Raw genomic sequence first — 20,249 nt, 5'->3', positions numbered from 1 at the left:
AACTTGGAGCAACAGAGGCAAGGGGGGATAAGCATAAAGAAGACCGGGTGGCCAAGCATGCACCAGAGCGTCTCTTGGGGTACCTCCGGGAGGAGGTATTAGAGCGAAAAAACTGTCGCACTTGGTGTTTGAGGGAGGCAAAAGATCGCAACAAGGAGTTCCCCACCGTGCGAAGATGCGTTCCGCTACCTGAGTATTGAGAGACCACTCGTAAGGGGTGAGAATGGTGCGACTGAGTTTGTCCGCAAGGATGTTGGACCGACCCGGAATATGCGTTGCTATGAGAAAGCGGTTGGTGGAGATTGCCCATTCCCACACTCTCATGGCTTCTCGACAAAGAGGGTAAGACCTGGTTCCTCCTTGCTTGTTGATATACCAGACGACAGACATGTTGTCCGATTGAATCGCAATTGTTCCCAAGGGAAGAAAGGTGTGAAGTGCTAGCAACGCTAAGAATACTGCTCTCATCTCTAGAACGTTGATATGCAGTAAGGTCTCCGAATCGTTCCACGTGCCTTGGACCGTCCGGCCTGCAAAATGCCCCCCCCCACCCGAGGCGGGAGGCGTCCGTGGTCACCGTGGCGAGAGGGGGAGAAGCACAAAAGGGGCGGCCTCCGTGGAGATCTGGAGAGTGTAGCCACCACAGGAGGGACCACTTGCAAGCCTTGCTGATCGCAATGGGATGATGCATAGGAAGAGCAAGATACGACCACTGAACTAGGAGTGTCCATTGAAGGATGCGCATATTGAACCTGGCGAGAGGAAGAAGCGCTATTGCTGCCGCCATGGACCCTAGGGCCCTCAGGACCAACTCCGCCGGAACTGAGCTTGAGTGGAGAATGGCCCGCACCTGGAGCTGCAGATTCTGAATTCTGTCCGCAGTGAGGAAGGCTCTTAATCGCCTCGTGTCTAACCTGGCACCTATAAAATCTATGAACTGCGTGGGTGCTAGGTTGGATTTTTCTGTATTTATTGTGATGCCCAGACGGGGAGCAAGATGGAGAAAGGAGTCTCGCGCCAGTAGTAGTAGATGCCTTGTTGGGGCGGTGAGAAGCCAGTCGTCCAGGTAAGGAAAGACCTGCACCCCCTGAAGCCTCAGGTGGGCCGCTACCACTGCTAATACTTTGGTGAACACCCTGGGGGCTGTGGTGAGACCAAAGGGAAGGACCCGGAATTGGTAGTGACTGGCCCCCAGCCGGAAGCGGAGAAACCTCCTGGAGCGCCTGTCCATTAGTATATGGTAGTACGCATCCTTGAGGTCTATGGAGCACATCCAGTGATTTTCTCCCAGAAGGGGGAGAATAGACTGCAACGTAACCATTCGGAATTTCTCTTTGGGAACTGCCAGGTTCAAGAGTGAAAGGTCTAAAATTGGTCTTAGATCCCCGTCTTTTTTGGCACTAAAAAGAACCTGGAGTAGAACCCTGATCCGATCTGGTCTGGGGGGACGGGCTGGATGGCTCTTTTCTTTAGCAGATGGCCAATTTCTGCCAAATCGGCCTCCCACTGACCGGGTGGAACGTCGGGGAGGGACTTCAATTTTGGCATGTGACGAAATGGGATACGGTATCCTCTGGATATGATTTGGAGGACCCAGCGGTCTGATGTTATGGACTCCCATGCCGCTGGGTGCTCCGAAAAACGTCCCCAGACTGCCTCCAGAGTGGAGTAGCCGGGCAACCCTTCAGGGCTGCTGCGCGGGCCGTTCAGAGAAGGGTTCTCTGGACCCGAAGTTCCTGGGAGCCCCTCTGCCCCCGGGGTGGCGTCCTCCCTGTCCTCCTCTGCCACGGAAGGACTGGTTGTCCGGAGCGGGCTGGGATTGCTGCGACTTCCGGAACCACATCATCTTCTGGCCATTTTGGTTCCTAGAATAAGGCCTCTGGGGCACAGAGAAGCGGATTCCGACGGCAGACAGTGTCTTCCCGTCCTTTTCGCTCTGGGTCAAGGTATCACGAACAATTTTGCCAAAGAGGGCAGAACCATTGAAGGGGGCGTTCGCAAATGACGCCTTGAAGGGCTCCGTGAAATCACAATGATGGAGCCAGGCCTGACGTCTGGTAACTAGGCCTACCCCTGCGGCTCTAGCGGCACCTTCCATAGCATGGGACAGTAACCGCATAGAGGTATTAGTGACGGACCTGAGAGTGGCCATACGGGTGGAGTGCAACACTTTGTCCTCCTCCGACATGGACTCTGGGGGGGATGCAGCGTATTCTTTAATAAGATCGCGCTGCATCCTAATCACGTGCCAGGTAGTTCAGCGCCCTTACTGAAAAGGTCGCTGAACTAAACATCCGCTTCCCCAAGCGGTCCATCATCCGAGACTCCTTGCTCGGGGGATGGACTGAGGGACTCTCCTGAGCAAGTTCCCTCTTGGTGGCAGCCGCCGTCAACATGGCATCTACCGGAGGCCCCTTACTCCAATGGGCACGGTCAGCCGGGGGACTGAGTATATGGTCGGGCCTTTTTGGGATTGGCTCCACGGTGTCCGGTTCCTTCCACGCCCTGGTGGTAATGAGGTCCACCAGGGGGTCGGCAGGAGGGGACACCCAAGAGGTAGACGGGCCCGCTTCAAATGCCTCCAAGAACACGGACTCGTCCGAGGAAGACTTGGGGGCAGACCACCCCCCCCTTATGCGGAGCATTTCCATGATGTCTCCAAATGAGACATCCTCAGGGGGTGATCTTGGGGAGCCTTCCCCTTCCTCCAAGTCCGTGTCTTCTGTGAGAGACTCGGGGGAGTCAATGTGCCTCCTTTTGCACGTATGTTTGCGGGGGGCATCCTCCGGGGGGCTGTCAGAGGACTCCTCGCAAACAGTGACCTGTTCCAAAGGAACAACTTGGGGCAAAGGAGCGGGCTGTCCCAATGGCCGGATGGTGGAAGCCTGGCCCAGTGCAGATGGAGCGGGGCCGGGCGAAGTGCGGGGTCCGGAGACCCTCAACAGGGCCCTCTCCACTACATCAAAAGCCGAAGGGGAGCCGACCTCGACCAAAGGATCCGACAATCGGCTCCCCCTCGGATCAGAGGAGTGGATCGGAGCCGGAGCCGAAGTGCTCGGATCCGAGGGGACAGTGAGCTCCGACAGACGGCGCCGAAGGAGCACTGATCCCCCCGGATCCGAAGCTCGGATCCAGGCTCCGAGAGGTCGGATCCGAAGCACTCGAGGGCAGGGTCGGATCCGAAGTACCGAGTACTATCGGCGCCGACCCACCCCCAGCTCCGAAGCTGCTCGGCTCCAACTGCTCCGAACCCGGGTAGCGGGTCGGAGAAGGAGCTATAGGTTTAAAGAAAGGGGTCGGCCCCCAGAGGGGAGGCAAGAGCACTCCCATCTGCATCTGGGCCTGGATGAACCTTCTCATCATCCGGTCCAGATCAGCGTCTGATAAACTATAAGTCGATCTCGACGAGGCTACCGAGGTAGGCCTTGAGTGCCTCCTGGATAGCCTCGACGGAGATCGGGTCTCCTCCTCCTCAGGTCCCGGTGAAAAGCACACGGGTGACCGGAGCCGAGGAGGGGGAGAACCAGCAGACAAGGAGGCCGGAGGAGAAGCCCGCTTGGCAGGCGGGGCCGAAACAGAGGTCTTGGCCCGCCGCTTATGGTGCTTCTCCCTCCGGTCCTTCTTTCTAGCTTCCCTCTCCTCCGAACCACTACAGGGAGGTTGAGTCCCAGGAGGAGGAGGGGGAGCCGGAGAGGAGGGAACTGCAGGCACAGTACCCCCCGAAGGAGCGGAAGTCGGAGCCGAGTCTGGGGGCAAAAGTCCCGCCAAGACCAGCTTAGACCTCCGCTCCTTCAATGCCCTGGGGTTGAACCCTGCACAAATGGAACATCCAGAAGTGAGGTGTTCAACCCCAAGGCATCGAACGCACAGAGTGTGGCCATCAGCAGGGCAAAGCTTATGGCCACACTCTGAGCACTTCGAAAAAATAGCCTTAGGTTGTTCAGACATCCTAAGCCTAGCTTTACTTAAACTAAAATAAAAAAGTAAAAGTAAACTAGTCACACAACACAGGCCCAAACACACACTACGCTACCAGCGAGGGGAGGGAAACTAAATATATATATAAAGATTTATAAAACTAAAAAGCTTTAACTACAAAAAGGAACCTAACCTTTCACACAAAACTGTCAAAAAATTTAAATTTTAGCACTAGAGAATCTTAATAAAACCACTTAGCTGTAGAGCTCAAGAAAACCAATCTGGTCACCAGCGCGGCAAACTAGATCTGAGGTCATGTAGGGAGAGCAGGGCATTATGGGTGAGGGGAGGAGCTGAGAGCTCGGATCCATAGCTGGAAAACCATGCCGGTTCGGATCCGATATCGGATCCATAACCCACAGGTTGCAGACAAATGAATCTCCTACTTCAGATTTAAAGTTATGATTGTCTCCAGGCTGTGACAATGCCGAGTCCAAACACTTTAGATACCATTTGTAGTTTCCTCATATGCAGTTTTGCATATGGAATTAGTAGAATGCAGGATACCATGAAGCCCAGGGCCTGCAGAATTTTTCTTGCAGGGAGCTGGGTTTTTGTTGCCATCATTTGAAAGTAATGAGTCAGTTGTCTTTGTCTGGCGTGAGATAAGCCATCTGGGCAGTTGTATTTAAGCTTGCACCCAGGAATATTATCTCTTGAGAGGGTACTAGTTTTGATTTATTGTCGTTTACGGTGTACCCTAGGCAAATTAGTAATCCTTTTACAAACGCCAAATGCTTGAAAAGAATGTCCTTGCTCTCTGCTTTAATAAGGCAGTCGTCCAAGTAGGGATATATTTGAATTCCTTTTTGTCTGCAAAATGCAATTACTGGTGCCAGGCATTTTGTGAAGACCCTAGGCACAGTAGATAAGCCAAAGGGCAGTGCAGAGAATTGGTAATACATTGAGTCTGCTATGAATCTGAGGTATCTTCTGCAAGATTGTCTGATTGGGACATGCACGTATGCCTCCTTGAGGTCCAAAGTAACTAGCCAAGCCTTCTTGCCCAGCATGGGCAGAAGTTGCTGTAGTGTTAACATTCTCAATTTTGGAACATCCAGGAAAGTATTTAGGATTGACAGGTCCAGTATTGGTCTCCAGGCTGTGTCCTTTCTGGGTACTAAGAAAAGTCTTGAGTAAAATCCTTGTCCCTGTTCTTGCTGTGGAACTTTTTGAATAGCTCCCATGTCCATAAGAGCAGCAATCTGTTTCTGTGCCTCTGCCCATTGGTTTTGTGGCAGGTCTTGCCTACCTTTTGGTTTTGGAAGCGTGTGGAAGTGGAAACTGTAACCCTGAGAAACAATATTCAGCACCCATTGGTCCTCGGTGATCATGTGCCAATTTTTTGAAAAAAGTGCTAGCTTTCCCCCTAGGGGTGCTGTCAAAAGGCAAGTGCTTGGCATTTGCAGGGGGAAGTCACTGGGACTGTTTCCTATAAGGTTGTGATTTGTCTTCCCCTCCTTTGGGGGCTGAAGCACCCCATTGTTTAGGTCTGTAGCAGCCTTGGGGCTGAGATCTGCCTCTTTGTGGCCTGTCTGACACTGGAAAGGACCAATTTTTGAAGGCCAGTTTCTGCTAAATCTAGGTGGTTGAACCTGTAAGAAATCTTTCACTGTCTGCATTGACTTTGCTTTATCCTCCATTTTCTTTAACACCTCTTCTGCCTTAACACCAAACAAAGTATCATGCTGTAATGGAGCATCCAGTAATTTTACTTTAACATGGTCAGGTAAACTTTGTTCTTTCAACCAAGCATGCCTTCGAATAACAGAGCCTGTAACTGCGGCTCTACAAGAAGTCTCTAATGAATCAAAACCACATTGCAGAGCATGCTTTCCCACTTGTTCAACTCCATGCAATAAATCCTGCATTTCCTTACTGTCAGGACTTTCTATATTTGAAACCATTCTCTGTTTTAAGAATGACGTGAGGTACTGTTGATATTTAAGCATGTGAAACTGACAGTTTAAAGCTCTTACAGCTAAAGTAGCAGAAGTGTAAACTCCCCCCCCCCCCATCTGTCCAGAGCTCTGGAATCCCTATCCGAGGGGACAGGATTTTTAGCAGTGGAAGCCTTAACTCCTTTAGGACCCTGAGAAATTGTTTCTGGGTCTTCAGCAGGGTTTTTGTACAGAAATTTATGAGTCAGGGACCCTGTATTACACCTGTATGGCTTGACTGGTGCAGGGGGTAAAGAATCAGGAGACAGACTGGATTCAGAAAAAAACATCAACTATATCAAGCACAGGTGGGATAGCCAGGGGCCTGTGCCGAGGCAGTAAAAGGAAGTCACTGAGCCTTTTCTTGGATTCTGAATAATCCTTGCTCTCCCAATGGAAATGCTCCCTCATGGTGTGCAGGGTTTCCCCAAAAGAATAATCCTCAGGTGGAGAGGCTGAAGGTATGCACTCTTCTGCATCAGAGTCTTCATAGGGAGGGAGAGAATATCCCTAATCAGAAGAGGAATCAGAGGAAATGGAAACCTGGTCAGAGGAATCAATCAGTGTCTTGCCTAGGCCTTTTGTCAGGAGGGGGATGGGAACCCCTGATTAAAGTAATTAGGTCTTCGGACATTTTGAGTAGGTTTCCTTGGCATGGTTGACTGTTCTGGAGAATGCTGTACTTGTTTCCTTGTCTTTAATGGTGTTTTTGACTTTGCCCTTGCTGCTGTAGTGGGCTTAATTGTAAGCTGTGAAGGTCTGAAAACACCCTCGGCCTGTGGCTCTGAGGTAGCGGGTGTCAGGGGCTGCAAAAGCGCCTGAGAACCGGCGACTGGTCTAGAAGAGGCTTCGTCGTCGGTTTTGGACCTCGGATGCCAGTCTTTCTTTGTCTTTGCGTTTTTTATAAATTCCAGTAGTTGGTTGTTAAGACGGCATTATGTAATTAAACCTTCGGCCAAAATAAAGTAAAGCAAAATCAAACAGACGTTTAATAGTGCGTTTATTGAATCTAGCACAAAACCGACAATTAGTAATGTCATGGTCAGGGCCTAGGCAAGGTATACAGTAAGAGTGAACATCCTTATGAGGTATTTGCTTCCCACAAGAAATACAATTATTAACTTTTACTGACATCGGTCTGGAGCAAGAAAAAGTTTCCCCAACGGGGTTCTTAGCTTTATTGAAGACTTCGGTTCTGAAACTCAATTTTGAAAATCTCAGGAGTCGGCCGACCGGTACTTGCGAACTGCTTTTGCTTCGGGCACCGCGCGGCAAGAAAGACTGAAGAAAATGGCGTTGGTTGCAACTTTTATACCCCTGGCGCACTGACGTCAGGGAAGAGGCGACAGCAACCGACGCCGGACCAAGACTTTGGAACTTGGGCTGACTGCGGGTCGCATGCCAGCAGGATAACCCAAGTGTAATGACTGCAACAGTGAAACATGATGAACATCTATATTTAAAACCCATTTGTTCTAAGTAAGGAGTTCCCAAATTCTTTGCATGAAGAGCAATCTTCCCCCCAAAGTCACTGAGACAGTTTACCACAGGGGGAGAGTCTTAGTCCCAGATTTGGAAGTGGAGCCCCCCCCCCCCCCCCTGCTTAGTTCTGCGTGTCCCCTGGGACTGAAACCTGGGGTTTTTGCTGAGTCTGGGTTTGGCTTGAGAAGACCTAGAAGGGGCTGGAAAGGACCAATTCTTAGAGGGCCAGTGTCTACTAAATCTAGGAGGCTGAACTTGTAAAAAAATCTTTAACAGTTTGCATAGATTTAGCTTTATCTTCCATCTTTTTAAGAACTTCCTCAGCCTTGTTGCCAAACATGCAGTCCTGCTTTAAAGGAGCACCCAACAATTTAGCTTTAACATGATCAAGCAAAGATTGCTCCTTAAGCCAAGCATGCCTTCTGAGCACAGACCCAGTAACAGTAGCCCTGCAAGAGGCCTCTAATGAATCAAAACCACATTGCAAAGTAGGTTTTCGAACTGGTTCAGCAGAATGCATTAAATCCTGTAATTCTTTATTTTCCACACAGTCAGGAATCATCATTTTCTGTTTAAGCAGTCCAATAACATATTGCTGATACTTTAACATATGAAACTGGAAGTTTAAAGCCCTAATGGCCAAGGTTGCAGTAGTAAAATAAAGATCCAAGCCACCAAATGGAGACAAATCCTTTAATACCACAAAGATTAGCGCTTTCGTCTTGTAGCAAAACTTCTTCAGGTTGCAGTAGTGTAAACCTTCTTACCCCATCTATCCAGTGCCCTGGAGTCTCTATCAGAAGGGGTAGGATATATAGCAGTAGAAGCCTTAATGCCCTTGGGCCCCTGTGAAATAGTCTCTGGATCTGCAATAGGATTTTTAAAAAGGAACTTGTGGGACTCTGGGACCCTGCAGCATCGGTCAGGTTTTCTGGGAGCAGGAGGCAGGGAATCAGGGGCCAAACTAGATTCCGAAAAAGCAACAATGTCTAGTACATGAGGAATAGCTAAAGGTCTATGCTGAGTTAGAAGGAAATCCCCAAGCCTCTTTTTTGAATCAGAAAAATCCTGGCTTTCCCAGTGGAAATGCTCCCTTAGAGTATGTAAGGTTTCACCAAAAGAAAAATCCTCAGGAGGAGAAGCAGAGGGAATGGAGTCCTCTGCATCAGAATCTTCATAAGTAGAATAGGGCAAATCCAGATCAGAAGAATCAGAAAAAACAGAATCCTGATCAGAAGATTCATAATCAAATTCAGTCCTAGGCCTCTGAGGGGGGGGGGGGGGGGGATTTGGCTTAGAGTTTTTAGATCTTCCGCCGTTCTTATTTGTTTTTTAGGCATAGAGGCCCGAGCATGTGGCCTGGGCTTCGTTTTTTAAGGCATGGATCGAAATTTAGGCCTAAGTAAAAAAGGAGGAGTCAGTTTAATATGCAAGTCCGTAGACCTGAATACACCCTCAGAAGCCGGTGCCTGCACAGCGGCTCCGGACCCATCCAGGGTAGAGACATCCGCGGGTTCCATAGTTGAAGCGTCTCACGGCAGACTCCAAATGGCTCTCAGACTCCGAATAGCTCTCATTAGAGGTCTACGAATCAGACGTAGTGGGTATCGGGGGCTGCGAAAGCGCCTCATTGAATACCTGCGAACTTGCGAATGGCTTAGAAGCATTGTTGGCAGTTTTGGACATTGGCGGCCTGTCTCTGTCTTTATCTTTGCATTTTTTTGGAATCCCAGTAGTCAGATGGCTAACCGATGACATTTCTGGATAATTAAACAGAGAACCGAAATATTTAGAGGCGAAAATATACAGAGGACGGATAGTGCGCTGATTAAATAAAGCACAAAACCGAAAGCAAGGCACGTCATGGTCAGGGCCTAGGCAAGGAATACAGTACGAATTAAAATCTGAGGCATTTGCTTTCCACAAGTAATGCAATTATCAACTTTTACTGACATCAGTAAGGAGCAAGAAAAAGTTTCCACAATGGGGTACTTAGCTTTAGTTGAAGACTTTGGTTCTGAAAACAGAAAACGAAAATTTCAGGAGTCGGCCGACCGGCACTTGTGAACTGCTTCTACTTCGGGCACCGCACGGCAAGAAAGACTGATGTAATGGCGTCGGCTGCATGTTTTATACCCCTGACAACCTGACGTCATGGAAGATGTGACAGCAACCAACGCAGGACCCAAGACTTTGTTAATCAGGCAGACTGAGGGCTACCTGCAAGCAGATAACCCAAATGTAATGACTGCAACAGTGAAACACGAAGAACATCCATTAAGTACAATAAATAAAAAAATAAAGATAAAGCTATGCCAACCTCTGCAGCTTGACAGCAGAAATCCACATCTGAACAATGTGGTGGCAACGAGATCTGAGGTATGTCAGGACAGTAGGGCATTCTGGGTAAAGGGAGGAGCTCAAAAGTTGGATCGATAAGTCTAGTAAAAGCAGCAAAACTGGATCAGAGACCCATCAGTTGAGGAATGAATGAATGAAAATGACAGACTTCCACAGCAAACAAATGTCAAATAAATATAATACAATACGGCCTCCTGCTGAAAGCAAGATTAGCCAGCACAGCTGGTAAGAGCGAGTGCACCCTTATTTGTTAATGTGCCATATCTCTGTGATGTCATGTCACTGCCGTGAGTGAATGCACAGTTTCTTTGAAAGAAAAAGTGCAGAACACTTTTCTACATGGGGTCAGAGTGTCATGTTAACAGTTACCATCTCTCACTCTATTCATTGCCACTCATCCTCTTCAGGGGTCACTCAACTGTTCATAGGTGTGTACTAGGCTAATGGCCCTGGAGCCTTTACAAGCCTAGCCGATAGGATTACCCTGGCATCGTGCCACCCGACCTTTGTTCCCGGTGCCTCTGCCGAGTAAAGCCACTGGAGTGATCCCTGGGGTGAATTTTCTATTTCCCATCCACTCAAGACTTCTCTTGAAGAGGGCTAGTGAGGTGCTCTGTTTGACTTGTATGGGAAGTCTATTCCATAGCATGGGCAGTCTCTGGGTTGAGCCTGTCCCTCCATATTCTGTTGATTGTGGTAATGAGGTTGAGGTATGTGGAACGTGTGGTGCAGAGGGATTGGGATTTCTTTAAATGTAGCATTTCTAACAGAGCTGGGTCAGGCTTTGTAAGTCAAGCAGAGATCGCCTCTAAGTAGGCGATATAAGACAGAGAACAGTTGGAGTTTGAGTGTCTGAATAGGACAAATTTTTAATGCCTACCTCTTTTTGAGGTACTTTTGCAGCCTCTGCAGTTGTTGCAGGTGTTTAGTGACATGCATGCCAAATGGGGCACTGTACTCAATGACTGGCCTAATGAGGGAGTAGAGGAAGACGATGACCTCTTTCTTCCTGGATGCAAAACCCATAGTAATGAGATGTGCCACATAGGACTTTCTGACCACAGTGGCAATGTGGTGGTAGAAAGAGAGGTTGCGGTCAACCTGTGTTCCCAGAGCTCTCATAACGCCTTCTGTGTTCAATGGACTGCCATCGATGTGGTAATTCATGGGAACCGGGTTTTTCCCAAAGGGGATGACAACATTTTTTGGCATTGAGCTTAAGGGCATGGTTCCGACACCAGCCATTGGTCTCAGTGAGGCCTTTCTGTAGGATGTCATCATCACTTGGGGACTTAAGAGCTCCCAACTTGCAATTGTCTGCAAACTTTGTCAGCCAGAGTCCCTTTGTGTTGGCCTGGACTTCAGAGAAGTAGATACCAAACAGGAGAGGACCCAGGACCGAACTCTGTGGGAGTCCACTTGTGACTGGTCAGCAGTCTTACTTGGAGTCAGCTACTTTCACACTGTGGGTTCTACCTGTGAGCCAGTTTGCAACCCACCTAGTGATACAGGGGTTGATGCCTAGCTTATGAGTTTTTCTATGATCCCCGAGTGGGGAATGGTATCCAAGGCCTTGGCAAAATCAAGGTAGGCTGTATAAACCACCTTGCCCTCATCCACAGCTTTGGTGACGGACTCAGAGAAGTTGACCAAGTTGAGCAGGCATAATCTACCCTTCACAAAACCAAACTGTGTGGGATCCAGAATTTGGAGATTACCTATATCCCTGTTTATTAGGTCCATGATGATGCGTTCCATAGCTTTGCATATCAGACTAGTCAGACTAATGGGGCGATAGTTCCCAGGGTCTGTAGTCACTCCTCCTTTGTGGAGAGGGATGACTGTAGCAGTGCACCATTTCTTATTCATGCAATCCGTCCATCTCTTTACTGGATGCCCTCATTTAGTCTTGCCTTCTTCCAGTTTCTTCAAAATCATCTTTAACACATTGTCTTCTGCTTTACTGCACATGTGCCCATACCAACATAACCTGTTCTTTTACTTTCTCTACAAATGGAGCCACTTTGGAAGAAATGAAGACATTAGAGCAGAAGCCACTGTCCTACAATATGCAACCTACCACCCATCTCAAGCAATTCATCTCCATCTCTAGCTTCAACTGTTATGCCTTCACTGCCCAGGTTTCTGTAAGATACAGTAGCACTGGTCACACTACTGTTTTGTACACCTTACTTTTCAACTTGACACTGTCCCACACTACCCCTGACGCACTGTACCAGATGGCTGCAGCCCCTCTGATTCTAGCTAGAATTTCTTTATTCACTTACCTCTCCTCAACCAACTCACCCAGACAGTTGAAGCTGTTAACCTATTCCACTATTTTCCCTTCATCTAAATTTTCATCTTCCTCTAATTTTTGCCATTTATTGCCATGACAACCCATCTGTACAGTTCAATCCCACGTGCTTTCAGTTTTGCATTCCATTCCCCTATCATTTACTGAAGTTCTTTTATAAGGCCTGCCTATGCCAAATCCTTCACAATATGTTACTTTATAATAGCCTTACTGGAGTTGTCAGGCAAGCATTCCCCTTCCCCAGCTAGGTCCGAAAGCTATGGGAAAGTAGATGAGGCAAAAGCAGCTCTAGGTTCTTTGGCACCTTATTCATCCATGCAGGCCAATGAACTGGGGTCCACAACTCCAGGTTTGACTTGCAGGGTCACAAAGGCCTTATGTACTTTGCACATTTCTTGGTTAACTAACGTCCAGGTAGTATCCATCTTTCTAATAGATACTTTTGTGTGTGTGTGGGGAACAAAACTATCTCAAAAGAGGTGCTCCTATATAGCTCTCAGCTGAGTTGTCTTATGTGCATAGGTCTGCACATCCTCCCGGTCTTCACATGGGTTTTCTCTGGGCACTCTGATTTCCACCTACATCCCAAAGACAAGCATTATGCAATAGCCAGATTGATAATTCTGAATTATCTGTATACGTGTGTGCAATGCAGAGTGCATGCATGTGTTATATGGAGGAAAGGCTTAGCAACTTACTTCTGCTTGCTATGTGGATTGTGATAGATATTTACAGGGCCACTACAGGAGATCATTCAACAGTAATAGAGAACAAAGGAAGGCTCTGAGCATGCCTTGGCTTAAGGAGTCTAACTTCTGGTGCTTCAGGAAAGCCTTAAGTTTTTCCTCTACTTTATGAAGTCCCCACCTGAGGTGGAGGCATTCCTTGCACTTGGATATGTGATGCACTTTACTCAGAAGCAGCACTGAACACTTTAGATGGGATTGGTCTACAGCAAACACAGTTGCCGGTAAAATTTTGGGACATGATTCTCAAAGCAAGCAAAAGTCTGTAAATTCATGGCTTTGCAAGACAAACTAGAACATGAAAAAGATGCCAATGTTTGCACTGTGGTAAGAACTCAAGGCTGCATGGGCTACTTTCTACCCAGTCACCTCATAGTTCAGGTATAAAGACTAGACCAGCTGAAGTCGGGTCACTCAGGTTGATATCTTGCAGCTACTGTGTGATGCCAACACCTTTTCCCATCTGATATGCAACATCAGCAAGCCCTGCTCTAGCAAATGTAACAAAAAACACATTCATATTATCAAAAGAACAAAAAAAATTCAGGAGGACCAGGCACCCTATTAGGAAAATTGCTGTCCTTTTTAAGCACCTTTGAACAAATGTTGACAGACAGATTCTTACGAAACATAAAAGGCAGCAACCAAAGAAAATCATTGCGTGCCTTCAGAAAAGCCAGGATAAGGGGAGATCCCATGCTAAAATCACACCAATCTGAAACAGGAATAGCAGGCCTCTTCAAGACCGAGTCACAATACCTCCCTCTCCCTAAACAGCTAGTTTTTCTGAGGTTATGCTATCTTCAGGGTTTATCAACTTTTTTTAAAGATGTCCCAGGAGGAGGAAGATTTGCTTATGGCAGTCAGTCTGCATCAAAGATTAACTTTTTACCAAATGCTGCTTACGGCCATGGGCCCTTTTGGACAGGACTTGAAGGACTGCACAGTGCTCATGGGAAGAAAATGTTCTAAGCAGAAAAATTAAGTCTTTGAATGGAATTTGCATTCATCTCTCTCTCTCTCTCTCTCTCTCTCACACACACGTCTCAGACAAAATCATGGATATTAGAAAGGCAAGTAGATTACCAGTCCAAGATTGTAGATACTGACTTTGCTTAAACTATAAAAATAAGCATTCAAAAATCTAACAGAAGGAATCCCAAAGTAGGTACGTTTGTCTTGTGAAAGTAGTCAGAAGAGACCCTACAGACAAACTGTACAGAACGTTTGTCGTGGCAAAATAAACATTAGCAACTCCTGCTTGCATGACACTCCTACACTGACCATGTTGGAAGTATACCAAGTGGGATATCCCAAACTACTCTGAAGATTGGTCAATAAGATCAGATATCTCACCTTTGGCAAATTCTGGAGTAAGGAATGTAACTACAGAGGTAATATCCAATATGAACATATGGAGTCTTCAAGCCAGCAATGAAGCCATGAAATGCAGGAACCAAATGACAGCTTTCAAAATGCACTGGCCTCCAAAGATGGTGCGACTAAGGATTGTCCTCCATTTCCTTAGCCTCTCGACAATATCGCATCAAGAGCTAGGCCTGAATATGGTACTATCCCTACTGAATTTTTTTTTGTTTAACATTGAATACTTTCCATCCCCATCATTCTCTTGCTAAGCCACAAGTTTCTTCATTGTACTTCTTTCACAGGTGGTTAAAAAATATATACATGGATCTTGACTCATTATCTGGCCAGCTACGTTAATACTTTAAAAGCTTCACTGCTTTAGCTAAATGTGGAAAAACTTCAATTATGCTAGTGAGATAAATATACTAATTAATAAAGCAATAGCAGATAACTGGAAGGCTAAGGGTGAAGGTTTGCTCTCCATTTGTGGCATTTTGGGTCACAGCATGTACCAGGTTAGGGCTTCCACACCACAGCATTGAACATAGCAGAAAATCAAAATGCTGGACTGGAACAAGAGAGCATGAAACCAATTACAGACCCAGTGAGAAGGGTCTCAAGGCATTACATTTAGTCATCTGAAGCTCTGTCCGTTTACTCATGTGTATGTGTATATACACCGGCATGACGGTCACTTGTAAAGTACTACACAGGCTATACATGGGATGTACTGACAATACAAGATGATGCTTCCAAGTTCTTTGGTGTAGAGGGATAAAGCCTCGAAAATGGTCAGGCAACTCCAAAGTAGCTGCTTGGACATCTGTTGGAGTTGATGTGGGAAGATAAGCTTGCCTATACTGGAGGTGGGGTGTAAGGGTAGGAAATAGACAAGGATCTTTCAATACCACAATCCCTTGGAATGAAACTGCAATGATGGCTTAGGGGTTTGCATTCTGCCACCAGACCTTGACCGTGGTAGCCCTTACCATTGGTACATGGAAGCATCCACTTGAACGGGAAAAGGGTTAGGGCCCTTGGTCCATAGCACACATACAATACCTGGTGGGGTAAGGGGATAAAGCATCCTCATGGCTGCCTTAACGATGGCTCACCCAGATGATCCTTTCCTTGTAGTGACTATCCCACCACAGGAGAAAGAATGGGTTAAATTCAACTGGCCTGGCTCGACAGTTGGCAAGCATGGGGGCAAACAGAACATGGTGGGCACTAATGGTGTGAGAAATGTCAAATTAATGTAGTTGACTCTTCTTAAAAAGTCAGGTCACGTTTCTGAGAACCTACAATTGGCGTATGCAGCTGTACTAACCTTGTCTTAAGAACTGGTTGCTTATAGTTCTTTTTAAGAGAAGCAGCATTATTCGCAGGCATTTTTGGAGGATTATTTTCCTTTTGCTCCACCCACGGTTTCAACTTTCCTGCAAGGATACAAAAAGACAGAACTTAATACCATTATTCAAAAAAAGACTCTTGAGCAGCAAAACTGTATTCCAATACTGATACTTACAAAAGTAAAACCAAGAATGACAGAAAAGAGCTACTTTCTGCAAAGTACAGCTGTGTAACAGTACTCACCATAACCATACTTCTTAATGTACAAGTTCATTCTGTAGAATGGGATTTTGGTCACAGGCAAATATCTGTTTTCTGTACACATTCTTGCGGCAATATGGATACCCCCTTCCTGGTGCTGGGCTACCTTCCATATAGAGACCAGTAGTCCAGAATGAGTGCAACCCACACTATCTGCTTTTCTTCTGAAGCAAAATAAAAAATAAAACAGTCGCCAATAAATGTGCCTGTCCACCAACTTCTCCTCCAAACAGTCTCCAGTCTTACAAAATCAGCATCTCTTAAGCTAAGCCTGTAGAAATGCTACCGTAAGGTACAAGATAAAGTTCAACGCCCCCCCCCCCCCAATACCATGTAACACTACAAGTAGAGACTTTAAAAGCTTAAAGTAACATGAAACACCTTGGGAAGTAACCAGTCTTTACATACATAACACGAGATTAGGACAGTTCTGCAAAGGTGGCTAGTCCAGACTACAACTCTACACCTCTCCAAAAGACTCAGGTGGCTGGGAGCTATGATTCTGTCCTCAGACTACTGCATTTATGGTGAGAACCCTCAATACCATATTATATTGATTATGAATTCCTGCTAAAAAGAAGTTATGTACTCACCATAACTTTCCATGTTGGTAGTCCATCTCACCCTTCATTTTTACATATGGGTTCGGAGCCGATCTTCGGCTCGAACTCGGCCGATTTTCAAGCTCGAAGACTTCTGGTTGGCTCGTGGCTAAGCAGGTATCCCATGGTGCACCAGTGCAATCCCCCGATCTTGTTTGCTGCTCACTAGCAATAGAAAGATATAGAAAGAAACCCTTAACCAACAAGCCAATACTAAAGGGTCGCCAACCAAGAAATTTATAATATTACCTCCAAATCTTCCAGGATGGAGGCAGGAGGGAAGGTTGGTAAAAATGAAGGGTGAGATGGACTACCAACATGGAAAGTTATGGTGAGTACATAACTTCTTTATGTTGGGTAGTCCAATCTCATCTTCATTTTTACATATGGGACAGCGTCCCTAGCGCCTTATTCTTGGGTGGCTCATTGGAAGATGCACCGTGGAGCCAAAGGATGCTCTACCCCTAGAAGCCAAATCCAACCTATAATGAGTAATAAAGGTGTGAGGGGTAGCCCACGTAGCGATCAATTGGTACCCTGGCTTGGAAGGCTGCAGAGGTAGACAGATACCTGGTAGAGTGAGCTTTGATCCTGTGAGGTAAGGGTCTGCCCTCCGAGCTGTAGATGAAAGCTATGCAACTCTAAATCCAGTTAGACAATGGTCACCTTAGAAAGTGGCAAATCCAATCTGAAATCAGAAGGGAAAATGAACAATTGGTCTGACTTCCGAAATTTTTTGGTCTGTTGCAAATAGAAATGCAGCTGTCTGTGAACATCCAACTGGTGAAAACGGTATTCCGCTGCATTGCTATAATTGGGAAAGAAGACTGGGAGTTCAATGGACTGGTTCAATGTGGCAGAAGAACAAACTTTGGGGACAAACGAAGGATTGGTATGTAAAGAAACCCTGTCTTTATGAAAGACTAAATAAGGTGGTTTAATAGACAGGGCATGTAGCTCAGAAACGCGTCTGACTGACGTAATAGCTACCAAAAATACAGTCTTACAAGACAAATACTTTAAGGAAGCTGAATGAGATGGGTTCAAAAGGAGGGTATGTTAGTTTGGACAAAACAAAATTTAAGTCCCAAGAAGCCACAGGTTCCTGTAAAGGTGGTCTCAGCAAGGTGGCTCCTCTCAAGAAGGTTTTACATAACCTTATGCGACATAAGGTTAACATTTGGAGATACCAAATAAAAATGTGAAATAGCCAATTGTACTATGATGGTGGCTGCGGCAGATCCCTGCTGAAAAAGCTCAGAGTAATTCCAGAATTACAGGAACGGGAACGGTGTAAGGATCCACATTCATTTTCTGTGCCCAAATAGAAAAACTTTTCCACTTACTGTCATACAGCCTTCTGGTTGATGGTTTGTGTGAGGATAAAAGAATATGGGACATTGACGACGAAACATCATAAAGCATGACTACAGATGGAACTGGATCAGCCAAGCTGGCAATTTGAGGGTGTGGAGAGAGGGGTGTAGCGAACCAGACATGTGGGTCAGTAGATCTGAAACTGGGTACAGGATCCAAGGATCGTCCAGAAGAGGCTCGAGGAAGGGGAACCAGACCTGCCGAGGCCAGTAAGGGGCAATGAGAATCAACTTGCTTCCCAGTCGGTTGGCTTTCTGTATCACTTTGGAGATTAGAGGAAAAGGTGGGAAAGCACAGAGAAGTCCCGTGGGCCAATCGTGTACCAGAGCATCTCTGGGCGCTTCCCCTGGAAGGGGAATTAGGGAAAAATAATTGCTGCACTTTGCATTGACTGGACTGGCAAAAAGGTCGCATAAAGTTTGTCCTCATTTTAGGAAAACCTGTTCCACTATTTCTCATTTCAGAGACCACTCGTGGGGCAGCAGGACTGCCCGGCTCAGCTTGTAAGCTATCACGTTGGTTGTCCCCGGAATGTGCATTGCCACCAGAAAGTTCTGGGAAGAAATCGCCCATTCCCAAACTCACATGGCTTCTCGACAGAGTGGGTAAGATCTGGTAATGCCCTGTTTGTTAATATACCACACGACCAACATTTGTCCGTCCGATTGTATCGCAATTGTCTCCTGGAGGACAACTGTCTCCGGGAGGCAGGAGGTCCTGAAGTGCTTGCAACGCCAGAAGCACCGCTCTCATCTCCTGAACACTGATATGTAGATGAGCCTCGTGTTCTTACCATGTGCCGTGGACCGCCCCGCCCAGATAATGCTCCCCCCACCCGACCTGGGAGGCATCCGTGGTCACCATAGCAACGGGTTGGGCAGGCACAAAGGGAGCTCCCGTGAACAAAGTGTTGGGGGCTATCCACCAACGAAGGTCCTTTTTGCATGAATTTGTCAGCAGAAGAGAGTGATTCAGAGGTAGGTATTGGAACGACCACTGGGAGAACAGGAGCCATTTAAGGATTCTCATATGCAACCTGCCTAGAGGTATTAACAAAATGGTTGAGGCCATCATTCCAAGAAGTTGAAGAATCCATTTTGCTTTGACCTTCCGAAGTGGGAGAAGTCACTGAACTTGTGAGATGAGGTTTTGTGCTCTCGCGGAGGGAAGACGAACTGTCATATCCACTGTGTCTACCTCTGTGACTATAAAAATCACAGATTGCAAGGGCAGTAATGCAGATTTTTCCCAATTTATGGAGATCCCTAGTTGAGCACAAAGTTGGATGGTGATGTCCCTGTTTGGGAGAAGAAGATGCCTGGTGGGGGCGTTCAGGAGCCAGTCGTCCAAATACGGAAACATCTGGAATACCTGACTTCTCAGGTGAGCTTGTCACTACTGCCATGCATTTGGTGAACACCCTGGGGGCTGTGATGAGACCAAAGGGCAGAGCACGAAACTGATAATAGCTGGCTCCCAGCCAGAAGCGCAGATACCTCCTTGACGCCTTGTCCATTTTTATATGGTAGTAGGCGTCTTGGAGATCTAGACAGCACATCCAATAGTCTTTCCCTAACAACAGGAGTATCGATTGCAATGTTACCATCCGAAACGTGTCCTTTTTCTTGAATTCGTTTAATCTGCTGAGGTCCAATATTGGCCTCCGGTTCGTTTTGGAACTAAAAAGAACCTGGAGTAAGTTCCGGATCCTATCTGGTCTGCTGGCACGGGCTGGATGACTTTTTGAGAGCAACTTGTTGATCTCCACAGTTGTCTGATACCTGTGATTGGGTGGAACATCTGGGATCTTCTTGTGAACAAACGGTGGAAGGGAAAAGGGTATGATATATCCTCTGGTAACAACTCTTTGTACCCACTTGTCTTGGGTTAAATTTAGCCAGGCTTCTGGATACAAAGAGATGCGACCCCCGACTGGCCCCAGAGAAACGCAGTCGGGCCCCACATCAGGAGCGCTGATAAGGCCGTCCTCGAAAGGAACCACGGCCTTGCTAGTATTGCGGACCGCCCCTGCCTCTAGGGCGATGTCTACCATTTCCTCCTCCTCCGTCTCTGAAGGAGGATTCACTCAGTGTCTGGAAAGGCCCTCTGGGACTTTTTGAACCACATCTTACATCCCCCCTTTGACCTTTGGGGTATGGTCGAGAGGGGACAGTAAAACAGACTCCAACGGCAGAGAGAGTCTTTCCTTCCTGTTCACACAGAGTAAGTGCATCTTTCACCTTGGAACCAAACAAGGAGGAACCATCAAATGGGGCGTTGGTGAAGGTGAAAGTACAGTTTTGTACCTACCATAAATGTAGATGTTCGAGGATCCCATTGCTGCAGTCCTAACTATTGGGTATAGTCCGCATCCAGTCGGCCCGAATACCAGAGTATAAGGCTGACGTCGGTCAGGGCGCATTAGACTGACGTCAGTACGTCAGGGTACTAATGCGCATGACCG

The 20,249-nt window shown here is 47.0% G+C and overlaps 1 protein-coding gene across 1 annotated transcript in view; it reads right to left on the bottom strand.

Annotated features, from left to right (window-relative positions):
- The window catches only part of NUSAP1 (nucleolar and spindle associated protein 1), a 727,399-nt gene that overhangs the window by 128,359 nt on the left and 578,791 nt on the right, over window positions 1–20,249 (bottom strand). Inside the window, exon 7 of the mRNA XM_044073513.1 lies at window positions 15,523–15,631. Coding sequence (XP_043929448.1) covers window positions 15,523–15,631 — 109 coding nt within the window. The remainder of the gene's footprint in view (window positions 1–15,522; window positions 15,632–20,249) is intronic.

The sequence above is a fragment of the Protopterus annectens genome, chromosome 6.part0 (genome assembly GCF_019279795.1).
Source record: "Protopterus annectens isolate FY-2018-M chromosome 6.part0, PAN1.0, whole genome shotgun sequence".
NCBI lineage: Eukaryota > Metazoa > Chordata > Ceratodontiformes > Protopteridae > Protopterus > Protopterus annectens.
Note: the sequence above shows the minus strand (reverse complement) of the source record. Positions and strands in the feature narration are given on the sequence as shown.